This window comes from Rhinolophus hipposideros (assembly GCF_964194185.1).
Source record: "Rhinolophus hipposideros genome assembly, chromosome: 5".
Classification (NCBI taxonomy): domain Eukaryota; kingdom Metazoa; phylum Chordata; class Mammalia; order Chiroptera; family Rhinolophidae; genus Rhinolophus; species Rhinolophus hipposideros.
The window spans coordinates 17,348,748-17,376,074 of record NC_138051.1 but is presented as its reverse complement, the minus strand read 5'-3'; the positions used below and the strand labels follow the sequence as shown (position 1 = coordinate 17,376,074).

Below are 27,327 nucleotides of genomic sequence, written 5' to 3'. Positions count from 1 at the left end.
TGGCCCAAATTTGTGAGGGAAAAATAAGGATACTCATTAGACATGGATAGTACTAATTCTGTATCTATATAAATGTTTTTAATTTTTTTATTTATACTTACGAGTTAAAAGTGTAACTCTAGAAATCAATAAAGATATCTGTATGCAAAATAATACCCTGGAATATGATAATCGGTTTTGTTGAACTTATGATGAACTTGCAATGACAAAGAAGAGTTCTTGGCCTTCTGTGATGCGTAAATATCATAAATTTGTTACCTGTACATAAAATTTCTTGTACTTTGTATCTGTTCTTGTGTTTTGTAATTATTTGTTACATACAATTTCTTGTACCATAATATGTTAAAAAATAAATGCTAAAATTCCTTTATAGTACAAAAAAGGAACTAAATGTAAACAAATAAAAATTTGAATTGAAAAATTACAATGAAAGATGTTTTTCCCCTGAAAGTTTGGGCCAAAAATGTGGGTGAGCATTATACAAGGGAGCATATTATACATGGTATTTTCTCCCCTTCCAAAACAGAAGACTTGGAAGAAGAAAATAGCTTCCGTCTACTGGATGTCATACATATTCTGGACCTGGGCCTATCACTTAGAAGACCTGTCAGATAGATTTGCTGTAGTTTTTTTTTCTTCAGACTGTCACCTGCTGCATTATGATTTTTCCTGGTGTCCTTTCTTTTCCTAGCTAAAGAGGACACTTGTGCCATCATTTAGAATCCCAGGCAGGCCATGGCTAAACTCTGCAGTGTGGGAACAAAAGCAGCTGGGACTTTCTGCTTTCCTCCTCCTCATGACATAAAAACAAAGGAGCAGCGATCTGATGTACAGCATGGTGACTATAGTTACCAATATTGTCTGTATTGTATGCTTGAAAGTTGCTAAGAGAGTATTAAATGTTCTTACCACACACACACACACACACACACACACACACACACATGCACACAAAAGGTAATTATGTCAGGTGATGGAAGTGCTAACTCACCCTATTGTGGTAATCATTTCTCAGTATATATGTGTGTATTAAATCATCATATTGTACACCATAAACTTACACAATATATGTCAACTGTATCTTGATAAAGCTGGAAACAAAACAAGGGAGCACTCAAGAGAGGCCCAGGGGGTACGAAGAAGGGCTTCTTTGGTAAAACAAAAAGGAAGAAAGAGAAGGTACTCAAGGCACCAGGAAACTCATCACCGATGTCACAGTGCACATGGCACACACCAAAGAATAAATTCACTTGGGGAAACCAGGCTTTCAAACCCAGTCAACACCCAGTGACTATATATACTTGATTTGCACTGCAGATTATCTGCTCAGGGACCTGGGGTACATTCTATAATCTGAGTGAAAACTGCATGAGTTAAGTGGCAGTGAGTGTACAGTGCCTCACTACACAGCTTTGTGTGAACTCTACTGGATCTATAGGCTGATAAGATGGACCAGTTCCAGAATCCAAGGAACAGTGATGCCAAGAACCACCTGTCCATTCTAGCTTGGCAATGCTGGGCAGATGAGTTGGTTTATGTTGGATGATGAAGGAGGTGCAAAGAAAAGAGAAAAAGCAGCAGCAACTACAGGGGTCTTGAGAAGCTGGAAGTCGGTGTAGGTGGTGAAGCTGCTGATTGCTGAAATAACCCAAATTCCTGGCTGTGGGGAGAGTGAACTCCTCCATTGCCTCTTCAAACCCATACTTCTCACTTCCATGTGAGAGTGAAGGACAGTTTCCAGAGACTACTTTACTCAGAGGAGTTTCTAGGGGGGTAGGTCTTTCTATTTTCAGAGTGATTTTCAAAATCCCCTGGCCATGTAAGTTTACGTAAGCCACTTTTTAAAAAGCAGACCCACTAAGACAACAAATTAAGGCAAAGATCTTCGAGTGAATTCACCTGTAAAAAGAAAATGTCCAAATCTTACCAGGTTGTTGATTTTGAGTTGTAGACACCCTACTTCCTTTGTCTGTGTCACAAGCCACTAATTCCCCTTCTTAATGAAAACAAGAGGGAGTGATTATACCTCCTGGGGCAGTGCCATTTATGCTGTCTGAAAGGCACTTAAACGAGTGGCGCATTATCTCACACATCTGGAGTTTACCAAATTAGCCAATTATGCTGGAGCTCATAAAACAAGGCCTTAAATGTCATTTAACTAGAAAATATTATAATCACCAAGTGGTCTGATTGTAAGATGATACTTGGGGCAGCATCAGTGGTTACAGAAAACAAATCGTGAAACACAACACAGTTCAAATGCTCCCCAAAATGCACCACATACTTTCTACTTTCTGAAGAATACCATATTTCTGAAGGCACCAGCAATCAACATGTTTCTCATTTGAAACATAAGTTTAATCTGACCTAGTTGTTTCCTTGTTATGTGCCTTGGGCAAAGCAATGCCCAGGAATTTTTCTCAGAAGAAAACTAAGGAACATGCAGGATGAGAGTAGACTGACACAAAACCACGAATTTATCAGAATATGGAACTATCTGCAAAGGATGGGATAAGGGTGTTGAGAACAACAAGATCTGGTTGACTGAACACATACTGGTCTCTCAGAGCTTACAGACTTTACCTGAAGGAAGAGACAAAAGTTACTTTAAATTGCTATATGATTTGAGGGAATGTATATACCAAAGATATTTAAAAATTAGGATTGATAGCCGCTGCTTCCACATTGTTGTCTTTTCATTCAGTAAATAACAAAATTTGGTGTTTAATGAAAGGTGATATAGTGTAATGGAAAAACCATAGTACACCACTGACGTAATACCGGTGTTACTTTGGGCATGTTATTTAACTTCTCAGATTTTCAGTTACCTCATACAACATACAGACATGATTATGCTGTGTTGTGTTGAGAACAGTGTTGTGTTGAGCATAATATATGAAAAAGTCCCTAGCACAGGGTCTGGTACACTGAAGAAAATAAATATTAGTTTCTTGTCTTTCTTCACTTATGTTACCAGAATATCTTAAGTTCTGTGCAATACTTTCTTCCTCTTTATTTCAGGAAACATGGCCACTAGGCGCTTTCAGAGGAAGAAGAGTAAGGGAGTGGGAAGTCCGGTTTTTATTAGCATAGTTTATAATCCCCTTCCCCATTTGTGAACATCTCAAGCACTCCCTGTAAAGGAATGACAAGCACAAAAGAGATTAGAAAAACCATCCATGAGATACTCTGAAGCAAACGGAAGTGAGACACAATGCCTGACCGCTTTGTAAATAGAGATATCAATGCTGTTTGTTGGAAGAGTACAGAACAAACCTTAGTGGTTTTAAAGGCATCTAATCAACTAAGCTAAATGTTTATGTCTTTCTGGACTCACAATTACAGTAAATGGACCTGTTAGTTTATTAATCAAACCATAGAAAGATGAAGAACCATAGTGACAGTAGAGGCGCTCTCAACAGTGACAATTTCCTTTCCTCTGAGTTCTCTCTGTTAGAGAAAAGCGATGGCCTCTTTGGTAAAAGCTAACCTTTATGATGATTTCATACTGTAGAAATACTTACTCAGAATTTAGATGGCATTTTTTAGAAAATTCAAATTAATTTCAACTCTGTAAAGCTGGTTGAAGAACTATGTCTTCAATAAAAATACAATGTATCTATACTTTTGGGAAGAAAAAGAGTCTTAGAAACAGTAAGCGGTTTTGGACCCAGGTGATTGAGCTATTATTGTTTCTTGGAGACGTGTGAATTATGGGCAGAGAGGTGGAGAATTGCATCTCTAAGAATGATGATGAGTACTACCACCTCACCTTCTTACAGAGGGGAAATGGGTATCTGCACAGAGTACTAACAGAGTTTAATGTTTTTAAACAACAGAAAACGTCTAGCTTTCAAAACCTTTAACTTGGGGGAGATAGGATAAACCAGGAGATATGAATTCTCCTAAATATGCTAATAGTCAAATTAACTAGTGCTACCCTCCTTGCAGGCCACAGACAAAACTGCCTCTATGCACCTGAGTGAGAAGAACATCTCTGACAGCAGAGCGTACTTTAAAAACTAAATAAGAAAATGAAAAGAAACTGCTTTGTACTAGGGGGAAAAAAAAATGCAACATGGTATGTGTGAAGAGGTTTTTCTTTTCTCTCTTTCTTTCTTAACCTAAGGCAATAAAATGCTCTTACTCTGTATTAAAAACAGCAGGCAGCTTTTTCTTTTATATTTTTACAAATATTTCCATCTCTAAGACTGGAGTTCTCTGACTTTTGGCTAACAACATGTCCAGATTTAAAGGCATTACAGCAAGAACATCAGTTTGCTCTAGAAGCAATTACACATACAGTCTAGGAAAAGGCCAATTTTACTATGCAAGGACCACACATACTGTAAGTTTGTTACATTACTTGATATCAAAGCAGAAACATCAAATTCTTCCGAAAACACACACGAAATGAAGAGCCTGGCTAAGGAACTCCCACATCCAATTCAGAGATATCTGTTACAGCTTACAGAACTTGGCAACATTGACACTACTGTTTTACTGGAAAGGGACATTTTTATTGACTCCATAATACACTATGATTTCATTTACTTTATATATATTTTGCATAAAATGAACATGATTTTGATCCCAATTGTTGTAAAAGAGATATATTATCGATGTATAGCAGGTAGGTACCACATTGCCAGCCTAACAGCAAAAACTTGCTGATTACTCGGTGACCTCAAAATATTTAATCAGGCATCCAGATCATTATTGTAACTTCAGAGGGGGTGGTCTACAGTATGATTATCATCTCTGTCTCATTTTGCATCATTATGATGTTGGTATGACGATATTCACTCATTTGTTCAGTATGCACTTTACTGAGGATCTCTCCTCAGTGCTAAACACAGGCCTCAGGAATATGGAGCTAAATGAGACACGGCCCTTAGGGGAATGCATTCTTGGGGTGGGAGAGGGGAGAAAAAAAATGAGCACAATAAATTAGGGTGATGCATGCTATATTTTATATAGCATATGTATACAAAGAAAGAAAGATTGGTAAAGAAAGCATGTGGTAAAGAAAAGATGGTCAGGGAGGGTGAAACTTGAGAGCACCCTTGAATAAAGAGCGGTAGTTTCTTGTGTGGATTCAGGGGTTGGTCCTGTAGAAATAGGGACTAGCATGCAAAGCCATGAAAATACGAGAGACCAGGGCCTGCAAATATTTGCTCTTTTTAGAGCAGACATCTGTACAAGGAATGAGCCTGGAGAAGAAAGAGGGCCATGCTAGGAAGGGCTCTGCACACCACGATGAAGAATTCACACTTTATCTGCTGCAGGCATATTTTTACATATTCACATAATACTCTAAAGATAAAATAATTAAAGAAGTAGGATACTGGCATAAAGATAAATTAATGAGGCAGAATAGGAAATAGAGAAACGGAATAGAAAAATTAGGTGATGTATGTGTGGGAATTTAATTTGTGAATAAGCTAGCATTTCCATTTCACGAGTAAAGGATGGATTTCTCAACCAGTGGTGTTTGGACAATTGAACAACCATTTGAAAATAAAATATAATTCCTCTATACCACACTGCGCATGAAAAAAATTCTCAAATGGATTAAAGATTTAAATGTAAAAAGTACTAGAAGAAAATATTTATAATCTTGGGATTAGAGGACTTCTTTTTTAAATGTGACATCAAGATCAGATATCACCAAGGAAAATAGACATAATCACAAAATCACAATCTTCAAAAAATACAAAGGTGTAAAACATTATAGTTGTAAGCAAAATGACAATTAGTAAAAATATTTGCATTCTATGTGATAGTCAAAGGATTAGTATCTATAATAATATACTAAGCTCCTACAAATCAATAAAAAATCTAACCTAAGAGAAATGAGCAAAGGACACAAATAAGCAAATAATGAAAGTATGCTCATAAGTATGCTTATAAGTATGCTTATAAGTATGCTCATAAGTATGCTTATAAGTATGCTTATAAGTTGTATGCTCATACAACTTATAATACAAAAGTATGCTCAACCCAATTACATCAAAGGAATACTAATTATTAAGATTTATTTTTTACCTATTAGATTATAAACAAGAGATGCATGTGAATGACAGATATACCAAATAATGATTGATAACGTCCGGTGTTTGAGAGGGTGTGGAGAAATTAGAACTCAAATACTAACAGTATAAAATTGTTACATACTTTTTAGAAGATAATTTGGAAGATAATTTAGAAGATAATTAGAAGATATCTGATCCTGTAAATCCTTAATTAGCAACTTATTTTATAGAAATTATATATACACAAATGTGCAAAAATAGTTTACGTATTTATTGTAGTTATTTATATATTGAAAATCTGAAAATAACCAAATAGTCCACAGAAGGGTTAATTTAATAAATTGTAGCATGTAGATAAATTACTATGCTGTTGTTAAAAAGAATATACTAACATGGAAAGATGTCCATGATATATGTTTAACTGAAATAAACAATTAGCAGAACAGTGTCCACAGTACAATCGCCAAGAGAGGTAGTGAACTATAGCAGTTAGGAGTATGGGCTTTGGGGTCAAGCAAATCTGGATTTGAGACCCAGTTCCAATACCAACCAAGACTTCTCTAAGTCTTGCTTTCTTCATCTATTCAACTGGAATGGGTCCTAATAGAGTTTACCTCACAGAGTTATAAGAAGAATTTCTAATACATAGTAGAGGTTAAATATGTACTAGCTGTTATTATCACTGTTATCATTTTTGTATAATTATTATTTTCAACCAATTCTCTTATGAAAACAACTTCAAAAAGCAAATATAAGATCCTTTGGAAAATTACACTGGATACAGTCTTTAACTAAAACTATACTTCAAAGACAATTTTAGCTTATATAACTAAAATATTCTATTTATTTGGTCATCTAATAGATAAAATAATGAATTTGACACATCAATTTATGATATAGATGTGTTTTAACTGAATATTCACAAACCAAAATGCAAACAAGAAACACATTTGGGCACCATAGTTAAGAATCAAAATAAAGAACTGTTATGTTTAGATAGTTCCTGTATTAACTCTAAAAAGCCTTCTCTAACAAATTAGAGATTGTCCTGTAGTCATCAAAGTGATTATTAAAATCCTTTTCATGGTGGTTTCTATTGTATACATATTCACTTTTCAATCATATTATCAGGAAAAACAAAAAAAGTAGGGAAGTACTCTTTAAATATTTTCCCCCAATAAGACTAGGAAATATCCCATTGAAAATGAGAAAATGTGTTATATGGTAATAACTGCCTACATCAACATAGAGTCTATATGTGAAGAACCATACATACCCTTCAGTTCGGTAAATCATTCGAAAGCTGTGTCCTAAGCTTTTATAACTGTTTGGGTCAGTTGCACATCTCTGAATTTGGAACCTAGAAACAAAATCAAACAAAAAAAAAATCCAAGTTAATGGGGATATAATGTACAGTGTGGAAAATACGGTCAATAATATTGTGGTAACAGTGGTAACAGTGGTAACAGTGCCAGATGGTTGCTGGACTTATCATGGTGATCACCTCTTTAGCATAGGAAATATAATCAATAATGTGGTAATAACTATGTATAGTGCCAGGTAGATACTGTTGAATAACATGATGTACATGTGTGATGACACTAATATAATATTGTATGTTACTATATTTTATAAAAATCTGAAAAACAAAAAATTCTAAGCTAAGGATTTTTCCAAATGGATTTTCCCATTCTTCAAAGTTTTAAGAAAATTTTCAGATTAATCTAAAATATTCTGGGTTTTGCTATAGACTTTATTGATTTGGTTTGCTTTATATAATATTTATCATATTTAGTAGCCTTTTAAATTATTATATTTCTCTGGACTTTAACAGAAACTGAAGAGTTTTATTTCCCCTATCTGTTTCTTAGCTAGGCAGATACACCTTGAGGCATTTATGCTTTTTTCTTTTGTGAAAAGCATACACAGATGCCATAAATTGCTTTAATGTATAATTCAGAAATCTGAAGATGCATATGAAACAAATAAGTAGCTCTATTTCTTATTTTAATTAGTGCTCCTTGATGGTAATTTAATACAAAGGTTAAAAATAATGAGCAGCTAATATGGCTTAACTTTTCATCCTGACTGTAATTTGGAATTATTTTGGCTTAGAGCAAGAGCTGGTGTGCTATGATACGGTTTACTATCACTACTTCATGATGGAGCAGATTTGATCATTATGGGTAGTTCATGGTTCCTGGATCTTCACAGAAGTACAACAGTTAGTGCTCAATAAAATGGGTCCCATTTTTGAATGCTAAGTTCTTTTTTCTTCTTTTCTGGGGGTATGATCATGCATCTCAGAACTCTGACCTTCAAAATATGGAAGTTTCCAGTATGAGGGTCTTAACTTGTTCGTTTTATATTTTACCCTGGGGTTGTTTCTGAAGAGATTTATGACAAGCGCTCTCATTTTTCTACTCCCCAGTTGTTCTCCATTTCTGGATTTTTTTAGTCTGACGATTCCTTCAGTTAAACTTTCTTGTCCCAATTCTGAATCAAGGCCCTTCTTCCTTATGTATTTTCCTCCACAATTTTACTAATGTTTTTTAAAAGAACTTTTCAAAAGCACCTCTAATATTGTCTACTTTGAGATGCTTTTCTCAGATTGTAGGATTTATGACAGGAACACAACTTCTGCCTCTAAGAGTGATTTAATTTATAGTTTTAGGCCCCAGGGAATTATGCTGAAAACTAACACATATATCACAGAAAAAAGTGAGTATTTTACTTTGATTGAAGCAGTTGGGCATATAAATGAGACCATGATGAGACTGGAAAGGGAGGCTGGCTTACATTTGAATTTATAAAGTGGAGAGTTGTTGAAGGCGATTATGTAGGAAAGTAGCTCTTCTGAAATGAGGGAGTTAAGTCTTCCAGCAGACTGCTTGGCACATATAAATCCACAAAACACATTTATTGCCTGATTGGGTGGATTAGAATGGGAGTATGGAGGGCAGAACATGAAATCAATACAATAGTCTAGGTAGATAGTCTAGGAAGATAATAATGTCAGAACATGAATGGAAGCAACACAAATATAATGAAAGGGGTGTGCTTGTTGGGTAATCCTTTTCCTCTTTAAATAAGTGTGTTTTTTCTTAAATGATACATTCAATATGTGCCTCTCTGGATCCTCTTAAATCTGGTAAGTAATATTCCACAGCCCTAGACCTAGTATTACCAAAGTTTAGAATGTCATAAATATTCACTTTCATGGTGGTTTTGCTTGTCAAACTTACACCTCTATTAGCATGATCATTTTTAGGTTAGTTTCTAGGCAAGAACTATAACTCTAAAATTTAAATTGCATGAAGCTTATCAGAAGATAATGGACCGGAACAGCTAACTCATTTAAACTAGTCTGGATCCAGACGTGCATTTGGTAGGTGAAGACTCAGCTAGTGGTTCTGTCTAGAATCAAGAATGTGATTTGATCATCACAGAGATGGATCATGTGTGGTATTTCTGGACTTCTGCATGCAGATGAGATAACAGAATCTCCATTTCTGCATTTGCATATTTCTAACCTATGTTTACTGCTGAGTATGGAACATTTTCTTATGTCCAGTTGGCAAGTTCAAGGCTCTTCTCTAACTGTTCTTTAAAGAAAATAATTTAAAAGTTTTCTATATTAAAAAAGTATTACATGCTCATAGATTTATCTCATAATACCTGTAATCATGTTTAAGTTCATTAACCTCTGCCAAATTCCTTTCTAGATGCTTTTCTTCCAAATTGCCAAGTATTTTTAAAATATTTGCCATATGAAATAAGATGCTACAGGTTTTACAAAAATCCAGGGCATTATCTCTCAAGAAGCATAATAAGTAAATAAATGAGAAAAAAATTATTAACAGTATGAAGAAAAATATCCATCCAAAAGATCAAGTAGCATCGGCATCGAGTTGCCCAGGTGTTCATTAGAGGGGGCAATTACTGCCTTGTGTGGAGGGTCAGGAAGGATTTCAGGAAGGAGAAGGGATTTAAGCTGGTCCTTTAGGGTTCAGAGAGGTGAAAAGAGTAAGCCAGGAGGAAGCATTTCAGGTGGGGAAATGAGAGAAACAAACGCCAGTGAGGAAAAGGTGTCCTTTCAAGAGAAGTGAAGGAAACATCGCCACCATGGCCACTTCCAGTCTCCTGAGTTTCCTTCGGGACAGATGTTACAGAACTCTGCTGGTGGCAGTCTGTGGCTCAGGCGGGGTGGTGTGGGTTAGAGGAGGGTATTCATGAGATAAACTCAAAATCCAATGTAGATCATTCGACCTTTTCCTGTTCCTCAGCTAAGTACTTCAGCTAACTCTGCATGGCCATCTCTCAGTTATGTGACTCTGGTTCTAGAAAGGACTGTGAAAGAGTCAACAGAGGGACTCGAGCAGGTACACCTCAATGCCTAGAAAATCGACCTTAGCCCCTCTTTTCATGCCTGAGCTAGAGACACTGGCTTTGTCTATGAGGTCCGCATGCTCGGGGGAGGCGGGTCTTTTCTCAGCTTAAGCAAAGATGAATACAGAGTACAGTTATTTCACAATTCACTGGTTATCTAACCTGGCTGTTGGAAGTCTAGGCACTTCATTCACTAGCTGCAATTTCTGTCTGTTTTCAGAATCTGACGGTTGATATTTCCCATCCAGTATTCATTCAGTTAATGTGAGAGTTCTTGAACACTAACTATGTATTAGGTACTCCACTATTTGGGGCATTACAGAGAAGTAAGGTATAATCCCACTCTTCAAAACCTTATCGTTAGGTGGAGATGCATGTAGATAATTATGATATGCAAGGAATAATGTGTAGGAATGGTGTTTCAGAGTATCAGATGTCAGCCAATGAGTTTTATTGATACCGAATAAACACTAGTTTCAATTTTATTGGAGATGACCTTGTATCTATGGGTAGACTGTGGCTGACAGAAAATAGTGTGATGTAGAGACAATGGCGGGAACATGGAAAATAAGAAGGATATCTTTGAGCTAAAGATCTGTGATTAAACTTTACCCACCCACTTTAGAACAAGCACCGAGGATAGTCAGTGGAATCCCTGAGGAGTGTTCCACTTAGAAGTTGACTGATGAGTGGTGCTCTGTTAATTACAAACAGGAGCGGCAACATCAAAATAGCATTACATGAGGAAAGTCCACAACTGGGTTGTAGAGCAATGCAAGAGGATGGGCAGGCATGATAAACACTAATCCCACAGTAAGGCCTCCCCACCATTCTTTACTTAAGCAGCTGGAGGTCCCATTAAACAGGCTAAGGCAAGAATAGCTGTCAGTTCTATTGCACATCTCACATACCATGTGTCTATGCTTTGCAGAGAAAGTACATGCAGTATTTAGTTCCACTACACATGACTTATTCTGATCACAGAGTTATCAGTTCTTCTAAGGGATCTGTTTCAAGTTGATATATATAATTATAGTGCATTTTGGTCAATCATGTAAAACAGCAATTTCCTTCTTCCTCTCCACTACATTTCAGCAACTTGAAAGGTTTCGCTCATGGATTGAAGTTTTACATGAGCATTTTCCAAGCTGCATTCTGTGCTAACAAATTCTCTCTATGCTTGGTGAGACAATTTGTCAGTTACATAATACAACTCTTTGTAAAATTACAAAGGCAAAGCCACACTACTTTTGATTGTGTTTAGAAGAAAAAGGTTGGACCTTTCCATTGTCCTAATAAAAGTGGCTCAGGCACATCTGGATTCTCCATGTGAGTAACTTCTTTTATTAGAAGGAAAAGTTGCGGCCAAACTGGCAAATTGGACAATGGACTATAAGACTCGAGAAATAGTCAATGGCTAACATCCAGTCAGAATGAAACGAAGGGAAAGGAGTGTGGCTCAGAGCCTACACTCCATTGCCCAGAAGTCAGCAATAGCTAGGGACCCCAGTATGGCACCCCCCCCCACAAATGGAAGGGAACTAACTGCCCTATGATCTGCCACACCATAAATATGAAGTGACTTACAGGGCAAGAAAGGGCTGCTCTATATTCACAAACAAATGCACAAGCATAGTTTTCAAAGTCAAAGAATGATCTCACTCACTAAAATATTTTTCTCTAAACTGGTCAAGAACCATGACTGCAGCATTTTCCACTGACTTAAACTGTGTGCTTAGGCAGTGATACCAAATTTTAAACTAGTCTGTTGTTGATTCTCAGCACTGTTAGAAATGCTGCTTTAGGCGTTCAGCTTGTCTGAGCACTTCTTAAGATTTGGCCATAAGACAGACATGTCTGTAAGAAATAAAATGGCTTTGCTGCCTTAAACGCCGTGGGATGAGGTTGTTTGAAAAATCCCCAAACCTGAAATTTATGCAGTGCCTTTATTTCCAAAGTAATTTTACATCTATCATCTTCTTAAAAAATACTGATGGCTGATGAAGTCTGTTCTAAGGAGTGGAAGCTTCAGGATCTATACATACAAGTGTGTGTACACACATATTTATACATGTATATGTAATTTATATCCTTATATGAACGGCAGAAATTGAGATGCAAAAATCAGATTAGGGTAGGTGATGACATTTGTCCTGAAACTATATTTGCATAGCACACACTCTACTTTTTACTTAGATCATAGGTTTATTTGTGGTGCTTTAGGGTAGGGAATGGATGGAGATTTGGGCGGAGGAGACAAAAACCAGTCCAAGCCATCCCTTTTGGTACTGATACCAATCCTGAGCAAAGCGGTGAGATTGATGAAGTTTATTTCTAGCATCATTTCCAGATCATTTACCAGTTCAATAGTATTCTTGTGCTCTCTCCTACTTTCCCCGGTTCAGTCCTGAGCTCAGAAAAGCATTCACGTGAACCATTTATCCTTCTTGTGGCTTTTAATTTGATACACTCTCTCTCAGAACTTGTCCCTGTAAAAGGGATTGCTGCTATCAAAGGGGAGGTAGGAATATTTGGTTTTGTTGGTGGTGGGGATGCAGGGGTCCCTTACACCCTAAGGTACAGTCCTAAGTGGCACTTTGATTCATGAGTGGAATTTTATGTTGTCATAATGCACCTGGCTTCATAAAAAATTATACCTTTGTGTCAAAATAGGTGAAGCATTTGGGGAATGGAAACACAGATTAGGAGCCACCAGTTATAATTCCAGTGTTGCCACCAATAAATAGCATAAACTGATGAGATCTATAACTTAATCTCTCGTTGCCTTTCTGCTCAGCAGTAAAAGGGGACAGCAGGCATTAGAGGACACTTTGACTTGGAAGGGACAGCAACACGCAGACTTAATATTTGAGTTTGTTAGCTGTAAGAGAGAAGAGACATTTTCATTTTGTTTTATAAAGCCCCAAATTCCATATTTTATAGGGATGGAGGAGACTCCTAATAAAAATTGTACACTGACAATAAGAAGTGATGAGCCTAACGAAACTCCCTGCAGAGATCTCGGTAAATGTGGTATGAACAAAGATTATTAGTAATTACCAGAATGTTACAAGTGCTCCTTAATGAACACTTAAGAAACCCACTAATGAATCAGAGATTAACAGACTAAAGGTTTGCAATTACAGAACACATTAAAAGGATAACTGTAGAAAGATTACATAAAGATTTTAATTCACTGTAATTAGCCTATCTTACCGAAATAAGATGCTACTCCTAAGAAGTATGTTTGTTTTCTCACTGGTTGGTTGGACATGGCCAAAGTAACACTCAACATGCAAAGACACATCCAAGGTTTTGAAATTGAGGTGTACACACCTACCCAACAAACTTTGGGAAAAGGCCCTAGAAAGTACATCTTTAGAAAACTTCCCATCATAAATTCCCACCACATATATTTGTTTCTTGAGCTCTGAAAAATCACCTTCTACTGAGGCTGCCATGAGAGAAGAACTACCCTCTTCCCACGAGAGGCCAACCACTGACCCGAAAAGGGGTAGGGTCTCGGCATTTATCATCCCTGCAGAAAGTCCACTCAGATGGTGAGGATATGAAGCTGTGCTTTTGGAGATGTCCCTGTTTGTTTTCTTTAGCAAGTGTTAGAAAGATAGGCTTCATTATAACATTTCTCCATGCCCATAGCTTTATTGGTCCAATTTTTAGTGCCTAGTGATTGTGAATGGTAATTGGAGGGGGGAAAGGAGGGAGGTTAGCTTATGGGTATTTTGTTTTACTTCAGAGTATAATACTAATCCACATAACACTGCCTTAGCAATGACGAGCACAAGAGTCCTTTAATCATGTTGGAAGGGTGTGGTTTATAGTTCTAGACGCAGATTTCTGTCTCAACATTTCCTGAGATTCCCCACTTGCACAAGGGGCAAGATTAAGAGTTTTGGGAACCCAGAGATGAATAAACCTCAGATCTTACCCTCGAGAAGGGAACAAACAGATTGGGGGGTAGGGAGGGCAGGGAGATGTAAGTGATACTTATAAAATAAGGTAGAATACAAATATTAAAGCGAGATTCTAGGAACTTGGCTCACCTGTGATTTAAGCATTGCCTTTGCTTTCTGGGTTCATAGTCTGGGCCTGGCATCAATTAACACCCTAAAACAATGCTAACAAATACACAAGCGTCCTGAGTTTGGCTTTCTCCCAGCAATGATCACTGACTGAAGTTCAAAAGCTACACTCATACATAGTTGGCTGTTTATCAAATTATTCTAAAAATTCAGGGAAAAGAAAGATACTTTTCCTGATTGTTGCTCAGTCATGTTCCTAAGAGAATCTCTTTATAAAAAAAATAGAAACATATACCTGGTTAAAAAAAAAAAAAGTCCTTTGCCTTTATAAAATCTGAATGTCTTTACTAGGTGTAGGTGGGCTAGGTGGGCTGGGCTATGCTTTGGCTGAGCATTTATGATATTGTAAAGAAGGCCAATAAATTTCTCTATGTGATTATAAAACAGTTTATAATTTGAAGAAATATGTAACCTGGAGCGCTCAGTCAGCCAAGATAATTACTACAGATAAACTAACAACGTCTTGGCAAGGCCACAAAAGCAAGGGAAATCTGTGCTGTATAATTTTGAACACGTTTTTTAAAATAGCCTCAAAAATGTTATCTCTCTGAAATATCAGATCAACCCAGATAGCCTAATTACACTTTAAGTAATTTCCTCTGATCCTAGACACATCTAATTGCAGTCTCCTTTCACAAGCCAAGGAAATTTAACATCTGATATTCTGCACGTTTTACAATTCATACTTTAACAGTACACTTAAATATCGTATTAATGGGTCATCATTTTTGCCAACCACAAATCTTGGTACAATAAACATTTACCTATGTGTCTCTGATTCTTGGTTGTGATGAAACAGCTCTAGCTTTGTACATCTTACACAATTATAAGACATGTGGTATTTCTAGTACTTAGAATCTCAGTAAAATTTGACATTGTAAAATGAATCATGATAAGAGAGCTTATTCTACCATCTGGCACAAGTTCTTTCAGTTGTTTATATTACTTATGGGATAATAATTAAGTGTACTGACAATATAATTCTAAAATTTATTTTAATGACAACATACTAGTTAACAAGTCAGAGACAAATGATCATTAGAGATTGCAACCTAAATCTAATACTGCTAAACCACAAGTAATAAAATAGGCTAATTGACATAGCTGTATAATTAAAATGCTCTGAACATAAACTGGTCTCAATTAAACAAAAGCTTGACTAGCATTACTTTCAGACATTTTGCTTTGTGAAATACATGTCACATTATAAAACTAGGCTTAATATTACATTATAGTGCTGCTACTCTTTGAATATACGTATGTGTTAGTATACATATATTTAATTACATTTACATTTCATGCCAACAAATGACTTCCCACTCAGATGCACCTACCTACATATTCCCAAGTGCATTGGAAAATAGGCCATTACAGTGGTTTATCAGCGTGAAACCAACTTGTATGTGGTAACAAGGGAAGGATGGATCACAGACTGGAAGTCAAACCCATTATCAAGGTAATGAGAAGAGAGAGAACTACATCAACTTCATCAATCAAATATTAAAATTATAATAGTAATGACAAGTACATGGTTTATCCATATTCCCAAAATAGTTTTAAAAAGTTGACATCCCCCACCTCCAAAAGAAACGTTAGCTAACCTTTCTCTCTCTGATCCTCTTCACCTTTCTCCTTGGGTCGTGGCATTCACCAGTAGCACCTACTGTCTGGTGACAGAGGACCACACAATACCATTCTTACGTGTTGAACCTCAGCTCATTTCTCAGGACAAGACTAAGCTTCTTAGTATCTGGTCTCCATGAAAGAGTTCCAGAACAGGGAATTTAAAAGCATTCAAACCTACCAGAACCTTACTAGCCCTGGGAACTGAGCCACTTCAGGAAACTAATTATGCACTGGGGACCATAATCCAGGGTCCCAGTGAGGGAGATGTCAGAAAATACAGAGTCTCTGAAGACCTAATATACCACTGCATTTTTATTTTAACTGATCAAATGTGCCTATTTTATGGTTTTTTTTTTTAGCACTAATGAGGAAGGACACTTTTCAATAATGTCAAAGAAAGAAAGATTAAAAGAGTGAGTTGTTTCTTTGTATTCATAAGCATCAATGCTTATGCTAGAAAGAAATTTGGAGAATGGAGATAAATCAACTTGGCTAATATGGAAGAAAACATGCTTAAGTTTGTCATAGTTGAGGAAAATTTCAAGGAATGTTTTTATCTTTATACTAAGATTTACCTCATATGTTACCAAGATTTGGGTGGGTTGTTCTCAGTTTCAAATGTGAACATCATTTACAAAAGCATTCCATAGGTGGACAGGACCCTCCAAATGGCAAAGAAATGGTAATCATACTGCTTAGTTGTAGATCACTTTTAACATGGAGAGTAGTTTTACACATATGATCTCATCTCAGGGTGCCCCTTAGTTTCACAGTTTTTATATTTGTAGGGTTAAAATCACTTGAAAAAGAAAAAAAGGAAAAGTAGAGCTTGGAGCTAAAAAGGCCTTATTCTGAGGGAATAGGTTTCCCCGAAGTCTCTCAGTGGTGCTATAAATTTGTCTCTCTAGTTCGGTAAAGTTGGTTCCATGAACCAAGACTTTTCAAGTTTTCAAAAAGAGAATAATGTTACTTGCACATCACCCAACAATCTTTGAGATTTATCTCTGGAACTGTAAAAACATCAGCCCTGAACTAACTGCTGGGAAGAGCCAGGTTTCAGAGCTACACCTATTGTTTTCATTTAATTTGATCCTTCACGATAAGGAGTATAGACTGTGGATAGAGAGAGGTCTCTTCATAGGGAGGTGGGATGGTCATCATTGTATAAGAATTTAGATGCCATCCTACTTGAAGAGCAAAAGACATCAAGTGATTCCTTTCAGCCCTCTCATTGTAGACAACTGATTTGATACATTCTGGATCCTCCCATCTCTAAATATCTTTCTATATTTAGCTAACACCTATTCTATTTTTTTCCTAAAAGTTTAAGTACCTACTGTGTGACTCGGAAACACTGTCAAGGCTCATCAATTAATGAGCTTTATAATTCTCTCTCTCTCTCTCTCTCTCTCTCTCTCTCTCTCTCTCTCTCTCTCTCTCTGTCTCTCTCTCTCTGTCTCTCTCTCTCTCTGTCTCTCTCTCTCCTCCTTCTTCCCACCCTTCTTCCCTCCCTCCCTCCCTCTCTCTCAACTAAATGTTTCAATAATGAATATTCCATTATGTCATGAACCCACGCTCAAAAGAGCCCCAGTGGAAGGGTGTGTTTTCATTATTATCATCAAATATCATGCTAAAAATAATTAAACATCACTTAGAAACTGGCAACAGAAGAGATGCATGAATTATTCCCATGCAGGAGCAGGCTTAACTTGTCTACAGAACTTGTACAGGAAACTATGCTTCAGTAATTAACCAAATGTTTAATAAAAAACAACTAATATTTTTGGCAGAATTACAGGTGGGTACTTTGGCAGGTAGCAAAGCACTACAAGACAGTTCAAGTCATTTAATTTTATAAAATGCTGATCTAACTCCAATTAGCAACTTTTACATAAATGCAACTTTGCATTTTAAAACAACATTACATTAAAAAAAAAGAACTCTGTTCTACAAATTAAGATGCAGATAATTGGATATCTTGATTAATCTAGGTTCCCTAAAATCCTAAAAACTAAATATAATACATTTATTTAAAATGAGACCCAACGGGGTGGCAAAAGGGGTGGCTGGTTAGTTCGGTTGGATGATGGTGCTGATAACACCAAGGTTGCCGGTTCGATCCCCTCATGGGTCACTGTGACCCACTGCGCCCTCCGTAAAAAAATAAAATAAAATGAGACCCAAGTGAGAAATTTGTAGTGAATATATAAGATTTAAACCTGCTCCTTCAAACTTTTGCTGGACGAATTCCAGTGAAGTCCAATGAAACTGCGCACTCTCATTCAATTAACCATCAAATCTAAATGTGAAGATTCCATTTAAGCATGTGGAGATTTAGTCCCTGCCTTCACAAGTAAAACCTTATCAGTGAGTATAAAACAAACAGTGTTCTGAAACAGTGAAATTTACAGAGAATTCAAGCCAACTAACATTGAATGTCAACTAACTATTGAATGTCTAGCTTGTACGGGGCACTTAGGGTTTACACTCTGCTTAACCAACAACCCTCTTACAGAAGTTTGTATTCTAATAGGAGACAAACAGGTGGCATGAAACCATTAGTAACAGGCAAGCCTTCCTAGATTTATCATATTCTTGCTTGCCTTCTTAAGTAGTACACAGGGAACCCAACATAGCATTTCTGTAGAGCCTGAGGTTGGCAGGGACCTTCTGAGTGGAAATTAACCTGCTGTGATGTTCCACAGTGATCTCCTCAGGCCTGGCCAGGCTTGGGCAGCCACTCCATAACTAATGGCCTCATAGTGTTTTCTGGTTCTTTGTTTTCCCTGTATGGTTTTGTTCCTTCCATATGCCCCTAGGCCACTCTCCCTGCTCCCCTCTTTTTCTCCCACTCTTTCTCTCCTGCATTCCTCTTGTGACCTTTAATTTGCCCCTGAAAACCAGCAGTGAACTGAGGACCAGGTACTTCGTGGTGACTCTTAGTGAGGGCCTGAGGGGCCATAGTATGAGTCAGGTCCATGAACATCAGTGCCTGGCCTTTGAACATCTATTTTGGTTGTTCACGCACCATTTTTGCGTGTGTGTGTGTGTGTGTGTGTGTGTGTGTGTGTGTGTTTTCTCAGTTCCGTGCCAGAGAGTTGAAGTTCTGAGATAAGTGGCCTCTGGCTTCATTTGAACTTTCCCTGAGAATGAGTTGTTCTGAGAGGAGGGAAGAGGCAGACAGCCTCCACTTTCGTCTGGTGTTCTCTCCCCTCTGCTCTATGCTCCTGTGTGGGTAGCACACCTGAGGCAGCTGCAGCCTTTCCTCCTGGTGGGAGGATGGCCCTGCTGCCAGTGCTTCTATCCCTTTGGGACATCTCCATTGCAAGAGCTCAATAAAGAGTCCTGTGGCTCCTGGGAGCGGAACAAGAATTAATTTGGAACTCAGAATGAGGATGAAGATAACACAAAGCACAGCTGATGCCAGCAGTAACGATTTCTTCTTCCTTCTCCATTCTCTTCCCCTATTTGTTCTGTGCATTCCGTTTCTGTTTGTTTTTATAAATAAAATACCCTTCCATGTTTTTGTATGTGTTTGTTTTCCATGTCTGTACTATGGGCTGTATGGTAAGTGTTTGTTGTTTAAATTCTCATGGATGTATATTTAGTCTGAAAATTTGAGAAAAATATGAAAATGACTTTTGAAAAAACCTACATATTTTCAGAATTCTGACCAAATTACTGTGGTTTTTCTGTTGGTTCTGGTGGTATTGCACTATCCCTTTTGGGGGAGGAGAGGAAGAGAGAAAGAGAGAGAGGGAGAGAGAGATATAGAGATAGAGATGAGAGAGAGAGAGAGAGAGAGAGAGAGAGAGAGAGAGAGAGAGAGAGAGAGAAACACCACTGTGAAGGATTCTACTTCTCAGTACAAATACTTTTGGAACTGCTAAGCCCACCCCTACTCATGTGTATTAGGTCAAATTCTGGCAGAAATCATAGGACAGCTGCAATTCCATACTTTGAATTGTGTCTTTAAAAAATCTTGATATAATTTGTAGGATTGTTGGCAGGTAGTCCTTATTTTTTCATTTCCTTGAATGTAGACAATTTAGAATAAAGGGGTTGGGAGAAATTAATATTTTCAGTGGTGAAATTAGTATATTCACAACTTTAAACACTCAATATCAAGAGAACTTTCTGCATTGAAGATTGGTTCCAATAGATACATTTATTTTTAGTAATATTATTTGTGCCAGGTTGAGTTTCAGCTAACTATGAAGAGAATTAAAAAGTTAAACAATTTCTGAAAGTTTTTATGCCTTAAGAAAAAATTTGCCACAGATAAACCAGTATACAGTTAAAGGTACCATACTTTTAGATACAAACAAGATGAAATTTTTCTTAAAAATTCCAAGTTTAAGTATTACAAAAATTTGAGCCATAAGCAGATGAGGTTTTTGTTACATTGCAATACCTATCCTGAATAAGCATGGCTTCACCAAGGGCTTTGGTTGCTGGAACTGACATGTCTCCAGGTAACACATGGGGGGTGGTTATTTAGTGACTGTGTGTCACGAGGAGGTGTAATGAAGTCTCCTGGGACTTGGGGGTAGGACAGGGTAATCCATCATCAACTATGGTGGATGTAACAAACTGTCCACCTAAAACCTCCTGCTTCCTTTTCCATTGTGTGAAGTTGATGCTCGAAGACTCTACACAGTCGGATAGTGAGTACATCCCCAGCCCCCGTACATCTAGGTGTAGATAATATGACTAGTTCTTTTCAACGGAATCTAAGTGAAGCGATGTGTGTCACTTCCAGACTGAGCCTTTTAAGAAGTATGTTTTACAGTCTATTTTCCCACTCAATAAATTGCATAACTCTTTCCATGTCAAAAAAAAAAAAAGTGAGTATGGCTTCTCCAGTCTCTCTGTTGTTCTGCCTGCAAGATGTACTTTGCAAGACACATCTTACATCAAGATTAGCTACATCTTCCATCACAATTGCATCACCTGCAAGAAGGGTGATCTAGTGGGTGCAGAGTCACAAAATGGAAGGAGCCTGGGTCCCTAAATCACACATTAAGAAAAAGCTCCTACCATCTAGTAATACTCACATTGGACTATTACGTGAGTATATTTTATTGGGGTAAACCAATGAAATATAAAGTTTCATTTGTTACTGCAGCTAGACTTGCCTTAACTGATCGAAGGATCAACACCATACTGGGTCTCTGCCTCTCTGTGTTCTCTCAGTAGACCAGTTCCTTTTGGTTACTCAGGATTCCTGCTCTCCGACAGCACTGACTCAGATAGAGCCATCCATCCTTGGAGCAATAGAACACAAACCAGGTACCTATTACCTCCTACTCTTTTCTGCCACCATGTGTGCCAGATAGTTTTCATTTGCTCCTTCACATCTACTCTTTACCCTTTTCTACTCTGTTTGCTACCCTAAGAGGTGATCTGAATTGATTTTGTCAAAAGACTCCTATGTTCTATGCCTTCCAGTCCGATTTGGTCAGTGACAAGCCCTGGCAAGTGACAGGAGGAAGGGAAAAAAAATGAGTTTGTGGTATTTATTTATCTGGTTCCTTCCTGGGAGGTTTCCTCTGTCAACAGAAGTTCACTGCTCCTCTAAGGAGCCCTCTCTTCGTGACTTTCGTCTTTCAAGTTTTGGTAACCTTTTCCTTCACACATGCCTTTGTGCTTGGAGGTAGTGACAACTTTGCCTCCACGGCTGGTGGCTCCAGAATCCTGAGTTCTTCCTGCTGATTTCCTTACACCCTGCCCATACCTACCTTTGAAATAAATCCATTTAAAAAGTCTCTTCAAATTATGCTAATTGGAGAGTGTCATCTGTTTCCTGTTGATTCTCTCACTTCAAAATCACATCAAGTTAAAATTTCTTGGGATTCAGCTGTGACCCACTGGCTTACTTAGCTATACCCAGTGAAATGGAATTATTGTGCAAATGTGGCCATCAAGCCCACTCCTTTATCTGAGCCTGTGAGTGATGGCAACTTGCAGAGAAGGAGAAAGTCTGCAGGTACCTCAACACATGTCGAAAAAAAAGGACATCTTCACAGCTTCTGGTAAGTTTCCCTTCTTTTCACTCCTCGACTTTCATTGGCTCTTGCATATAACCCCCAGTGGATTGCTTCACCAGTGAAAGAGCACACTATTGCTTTCTACAGGATTGTGCATTGTAAATAGTGCATATTCCTAGTACACCGTTTAGAATCCAAGTCTTCACATTTAGAAACAGAAATGCTTGTTAAAAACAAAAAGGCAGAAAAAGTATAAATAACTACAGAATCGTGTTTTGCCATGTTATTTCTTAGGGGTTACCAACCTGGATATGCCCTGCATATGTCATATAGTATCTGCATGCAAAGAATGAATCACCATTTTCTCTTTCACATTTTTTTGGGTATCATTCACATTATTTTTACTGCCACTAATTCCCAACAAAAAGATGCTATATAAGCACCTAACTGAATGAGAAATTGTTATTATACCAAATAGCTCACTACATCTATTCAGTGTGAAAAGTGCCTCACACAAAGCGGGGGTGGGGTGGGGTGGAGGAAGCTGGCAGTTTCAGAAAAATGTCTATCTAACTTCGGGCATGACGAAGATTATTTATGTGAATATCCAGGTACAGAATCCAAATGTTCCATTTTAAGGGTTTATTTTTCTCTAAATATTTTATCCTAGTACACTAGTTAGTCTTTGGTAATAACAGTTGTATGTATGCTTTTTCTTAGAAAAAAGGGAACTAGAAAGCACTCACATTTCTCTTCTGAGAGAAGAAAAAAGTGGGAGGAAAAAATATATTTTCAATTTACTTTGTTTTAAAGTTCCATGCTTTATATAAGCAGTGATAAGGTTAAGACTGAAAGATCATTATTTTTCCAAATTAATACATTTTTAAGGAATATTACCACTGCCCTTCACCATACATAGGAAACCCATACCATCCTCTATTCAATATCCTGTATCATCAGCTTCATGACTTGGGAGATATATGCAAAAGCTTAGATTGACCAGGACTTCATGATGGGATTCAAAGTGGGAGGTGGTTATGTTTCTAAAAGTCATAGATTGATCAAATAGCCACAGTTTCCTCCTCTCTCCCACTCTCACCCCCTTTCCCAGCTAAGCCTCCCAGCACACATGCACATATAACTAAAACCAGGGGAATAAGTGCCCTTAGAAATTAGTCCAGTACAAAAGCAGTTTATTTACACTGATATCTAGTGGATCTGTTGAAAGTGATTTACCTTTGCCTGATCATGTTTCTTCTTAACGATAACTACACACAAAAAGACCATTAAAATGGCACTAGAGCTTTGTGTAAAATCCACAAGAGCTTAAAACTGCACTGTCCAATACGGTAGTCACTAATCACACGTGGCTATTGGGCATTGAAATGTAGCTAGTGAAACTGAGACAACAAATTTATTTGATTTTAATTAATTTAGATTTAATTTAAAAGCTAAATAAGTGTAAAATATTTTCCCATTAAACATAACTTCATCATTTTGCTAGGACTTCACTTGACTTTAAACATTGCACCTCATAAAATATATTGTAGTAAGCATGGACTTTTTACTTTTTAAAACGTGGCTAATAGCATATTTAAAATTATATGTATGGCTCACATTATACTTCTATTGAAAAGCCCTGGCTTAAAAAGCTAAGATTTAAGGCTAAAATGTTAGATTTTTCACTTACAGGGGCACCCTAACATATGAAGCATTACCAGAATGTGTGGGGGTAATATCTCTAGCACATAGATTAGGAAAATATTCTGAATTTCAAACTTAGTTCTCCTCTTATAAGTTTAGTGTTACTTAATATATAGTTCCTCATTACTTCAGTTGTTTATATAGGTTTAAAGTAAAATAAGTTTCCACCACAAGGTAATTTTATTGTGTCAGTTTTGAACTGATTCAAGATGAAAATGCCTCCTTGGTGTTCCTTGAACAATCTTTTATGAGATGCATCAACCCTTAGAATGAAGTTGCAGTGCCTATCAGGCTGGCAAAAATATTTCCTGAGAAATCCAAAATGGAACCTACTAAATTAAATTTCGAGCCAATTAGGAACATTGAAAAGACTCTTAAATACGGTGTTCTTTTCCTTCAAGCTATCTGAATCTCAGCTGAGGATACCAATTATAGTCTTTTCCAAGTATAAAATTTGAGAAAGGTCAATATACAGACATACTCAAGTTGTTTCCATGTCTGTGTCTTTGCTAGTTTGATAAAAATCAAATAGAATTTTTCAAACATAAAGTATTGTCAGGAGTCATAAAAACAAATCCCTCACGGGAAAATATTCGGTTGCTGCAAAAGGAATTGCAGTTTAAAAGGTTAAAAATAATTGCAAAAACTGTAATTACTTTTGCACCAACCTAATAGCAATAGCCAGTTTGTCAGGACAGTGTGGGAGAGAAGTTGGAGCTGTTTATGGAGAGACAGTGACTTGAAAATCACCAGAATGTGATGAAAATTTTAAAAGTGCTTTTTCTTCCAAATCAACCTAATGACTCTATAAAATAATATACTTATCTTCATTACAATGAGTCATAACAATGATTTGCGATCTTCTAATTCAAATTGTATGCCTCTTTGTTTTTCCTTCGACAGGAGAAGAGACAAAAACTGGAAAGTTTGGGTCATATGGATCATGGCAGCACTGCTATGTCTGGAATTTTCTTATAAATATCCTATGGCTTTGAGGCTCACAGGCCTGGCTAAAACAGCAGGGACAATCTCATTTGCACTTTTATAGTTGTAGAGGGATTTTCAAGAGTTAAAACAATTTTCCATAATATTCTGTATTAACTTAACGGATCTGAAGTGTGATTATTACACCTTTTCACGCTTTTCTGCAGGCTGACAATTTGGAAGTAATTTTAGAAAAACAAACAAAATTATAAACAAATGCCAACAGGAAGGTATTCTTGGGTACTCAAAAGAATCTACTTTGCAACAAATTTTTACTGCCTGTTTGCAGCTTTATGCCTTTTTAAGATTATTTTTTTTAAACACTATAAATGACTGTTTCTACCCTTGTGAAAATCATCACTTCAAAGGAACGTCTTGTGGCACTTTACAATGACTAAACAAATCTCAGAAAACAAAGCAGATGCCACCCTTTCTTGTGTGATTAAATAACAAATAAAATTTTTATCGGGAACTATATTTTTACTTTACTAAAATAAGAGCTCATTGTTTACCAGATTTTGAATAAATTAATTTGCTTAAAAAATACTAATTTCACTAAAATGTAAAACTTCCATGTAAGTGCATTACAGTTAATTTTCAATCCATCTATAAAGTGCATAGCAAACTACACCAGGCATAAGGATGCTGAAAATGATGGGCTGCAAGGAAGTTTAAAAATCAGAGTCAATGAGAAGGGAATTCAAAGTAAATATACTTTGAATATATATAGTAAACATACCGTACTATTAAAATAAATTTCATATACATACACACAGAAGATAAATAAATGCTTAAAGGAGATAGGATATAAAAATTAGTTGATGGAATGGCGAGTACATGGAGTTAAATGGAGAAAACTTATTTGAAGCAGTCAACTTGTAATGCCAGGAAGGACAGTTCCGGGGCAGTGAGCAGTATGTTTTCATGGGTGCCTTGGAAGTTAAACCAGTACAGAAAAAAACCTTGTTAGAGTTGTAAAAGGAGATATGTGTAATCAGTAATGGCTTATAACCTTTTCCTAAGAACTAAACTTAGGAGTTTTTGAAAGCTTAGGAGGAATGTTCTAGACATTTAGAAAAAAAAAGTACATGTAGACTCAAAAAGAAGTAAGTACCGAAACAATAAGCAGAAATGAGAGTCAGTTATCAAATAGTTGATTTGTATGTACTTAGAAAAGGGCTTGGCTTCCACTGAACTTGGCTCTGTGAAGGGAAAATTGTGCCAGGCCAATTTAATTTCTTCCCACAGAAGAGTGACAGGCAGTGTCAACCAACAGGAAGCTATAGTAAATAAAGATGTTAAAATAAGCCAGGCACGAGAGAACCAAAATCTGAAATGCAAATTTGATAAGAGGTAGGGATCCACACAGGTATAACTGTAATTCTTTTAAAGTCTACCTTCTCTATGCAAAAATCATTTAAAACTGTGTAAGTTGGATCATGAAGCTGTAGTAGACATCCAATAAATGTGCATTCACTGGATTAAAATAGCAAATCAGATATATTTTCTAAATTCAGAAGATGCTTAATTTCTTTGAAATATATAGGAATAAAGAATTCTATAAATTCTAGGGTATATTTATCCCCCACCCTGGCCCTTTTGTGCATTTATCTCACAATCATCTTTTAAAGTGCTATGAGTGAAAGTATGAATTAATTTTGTAATAATGCTGTATGTGAAACTACAAGCAACTTAAGAATGTGGTGAAAATAAGTCATCATGTTGCCTAAAAAGAAAACACAAATTAGCACAGAGGAACGTTAATATTCTAAACTACGGCTAGGTAAACTATAAGGATCTCTTGCATTTTGGGGCTAAAAAAGATGGAATTTCAATCAGGAAAGTTTTCATTGATTTGTCAAATATTTTAACTTAGCCAGGTTATTTGATACAGTAGAAATAGAAAAGGCTTTGGAATCAGACAGACGTGGGTTCAACTCCTGACTAGGCCACTTACCCACTACATGAACTTGAACAGGGAATTTAAACCTTTCTATTTCTTTATCTGGAAAAGTGATGCCTACGTTGCCATTTGCAGTGAGGATTAAATAGGACAATTTGTGTAAAATGCTTGATACATATATTTCTCAGTAAATACTGGCTCTCTTCTACGCTTTCTCAATCCTAACCTGTCCTCCCTTCTCTCTTATTGCCCATGCACCTTGGAAAGAAGGAGACATGAAAATGCTAAGAATAAAAACCCTGTCTTGTGAAACAGGAAAAGGGACACAGCCTCACTTCCTTTTACTCTTGAACCCTTGGTAAAGGTTTCCTGACTCTATAAGGAACCAGTCACACTCATTTGGCATTCTCATGGTGTTTCCCAGATTTTCCATGTCAAATGTCCAATAAGCTGAACGAAAGAGCCTCCAAGTCAAGTAATATATTTTATAAAAATTCTTTATCCCTATATCTGTTAGGTAAAACGCAGCGCAAACATGGGTCTGATCACCAACAAATGGTAACGTTATTAATGCTTAACAAACAGCCATCCCA

General features: G+C 36.9%; 1 protein-coding gene across 1 annotated transcript in view; it reads right to left on the bottom strand.

Moving 5' to 3' along the window:
* The window catches only part of SLC25A21 (solute carrier family 25 member 21), a 450,807-nt gene that overhangs the window by 114,246 nt on the left and 309,234 nt on the right, over positions 1 to 27,327 (bottom strand). Inside the window, exon 3 of the mRNA XM_081047465.1 lies at positions 7,312 to 7,395. Within this exon, the coding sequence (XP_080903591.1) occupies positions 7,312 to 7,395 (84 nt within the window). The remainder of the gene's footprint in view (positions 1 to 7,311; positions 7,396 to 27,327) is intronic.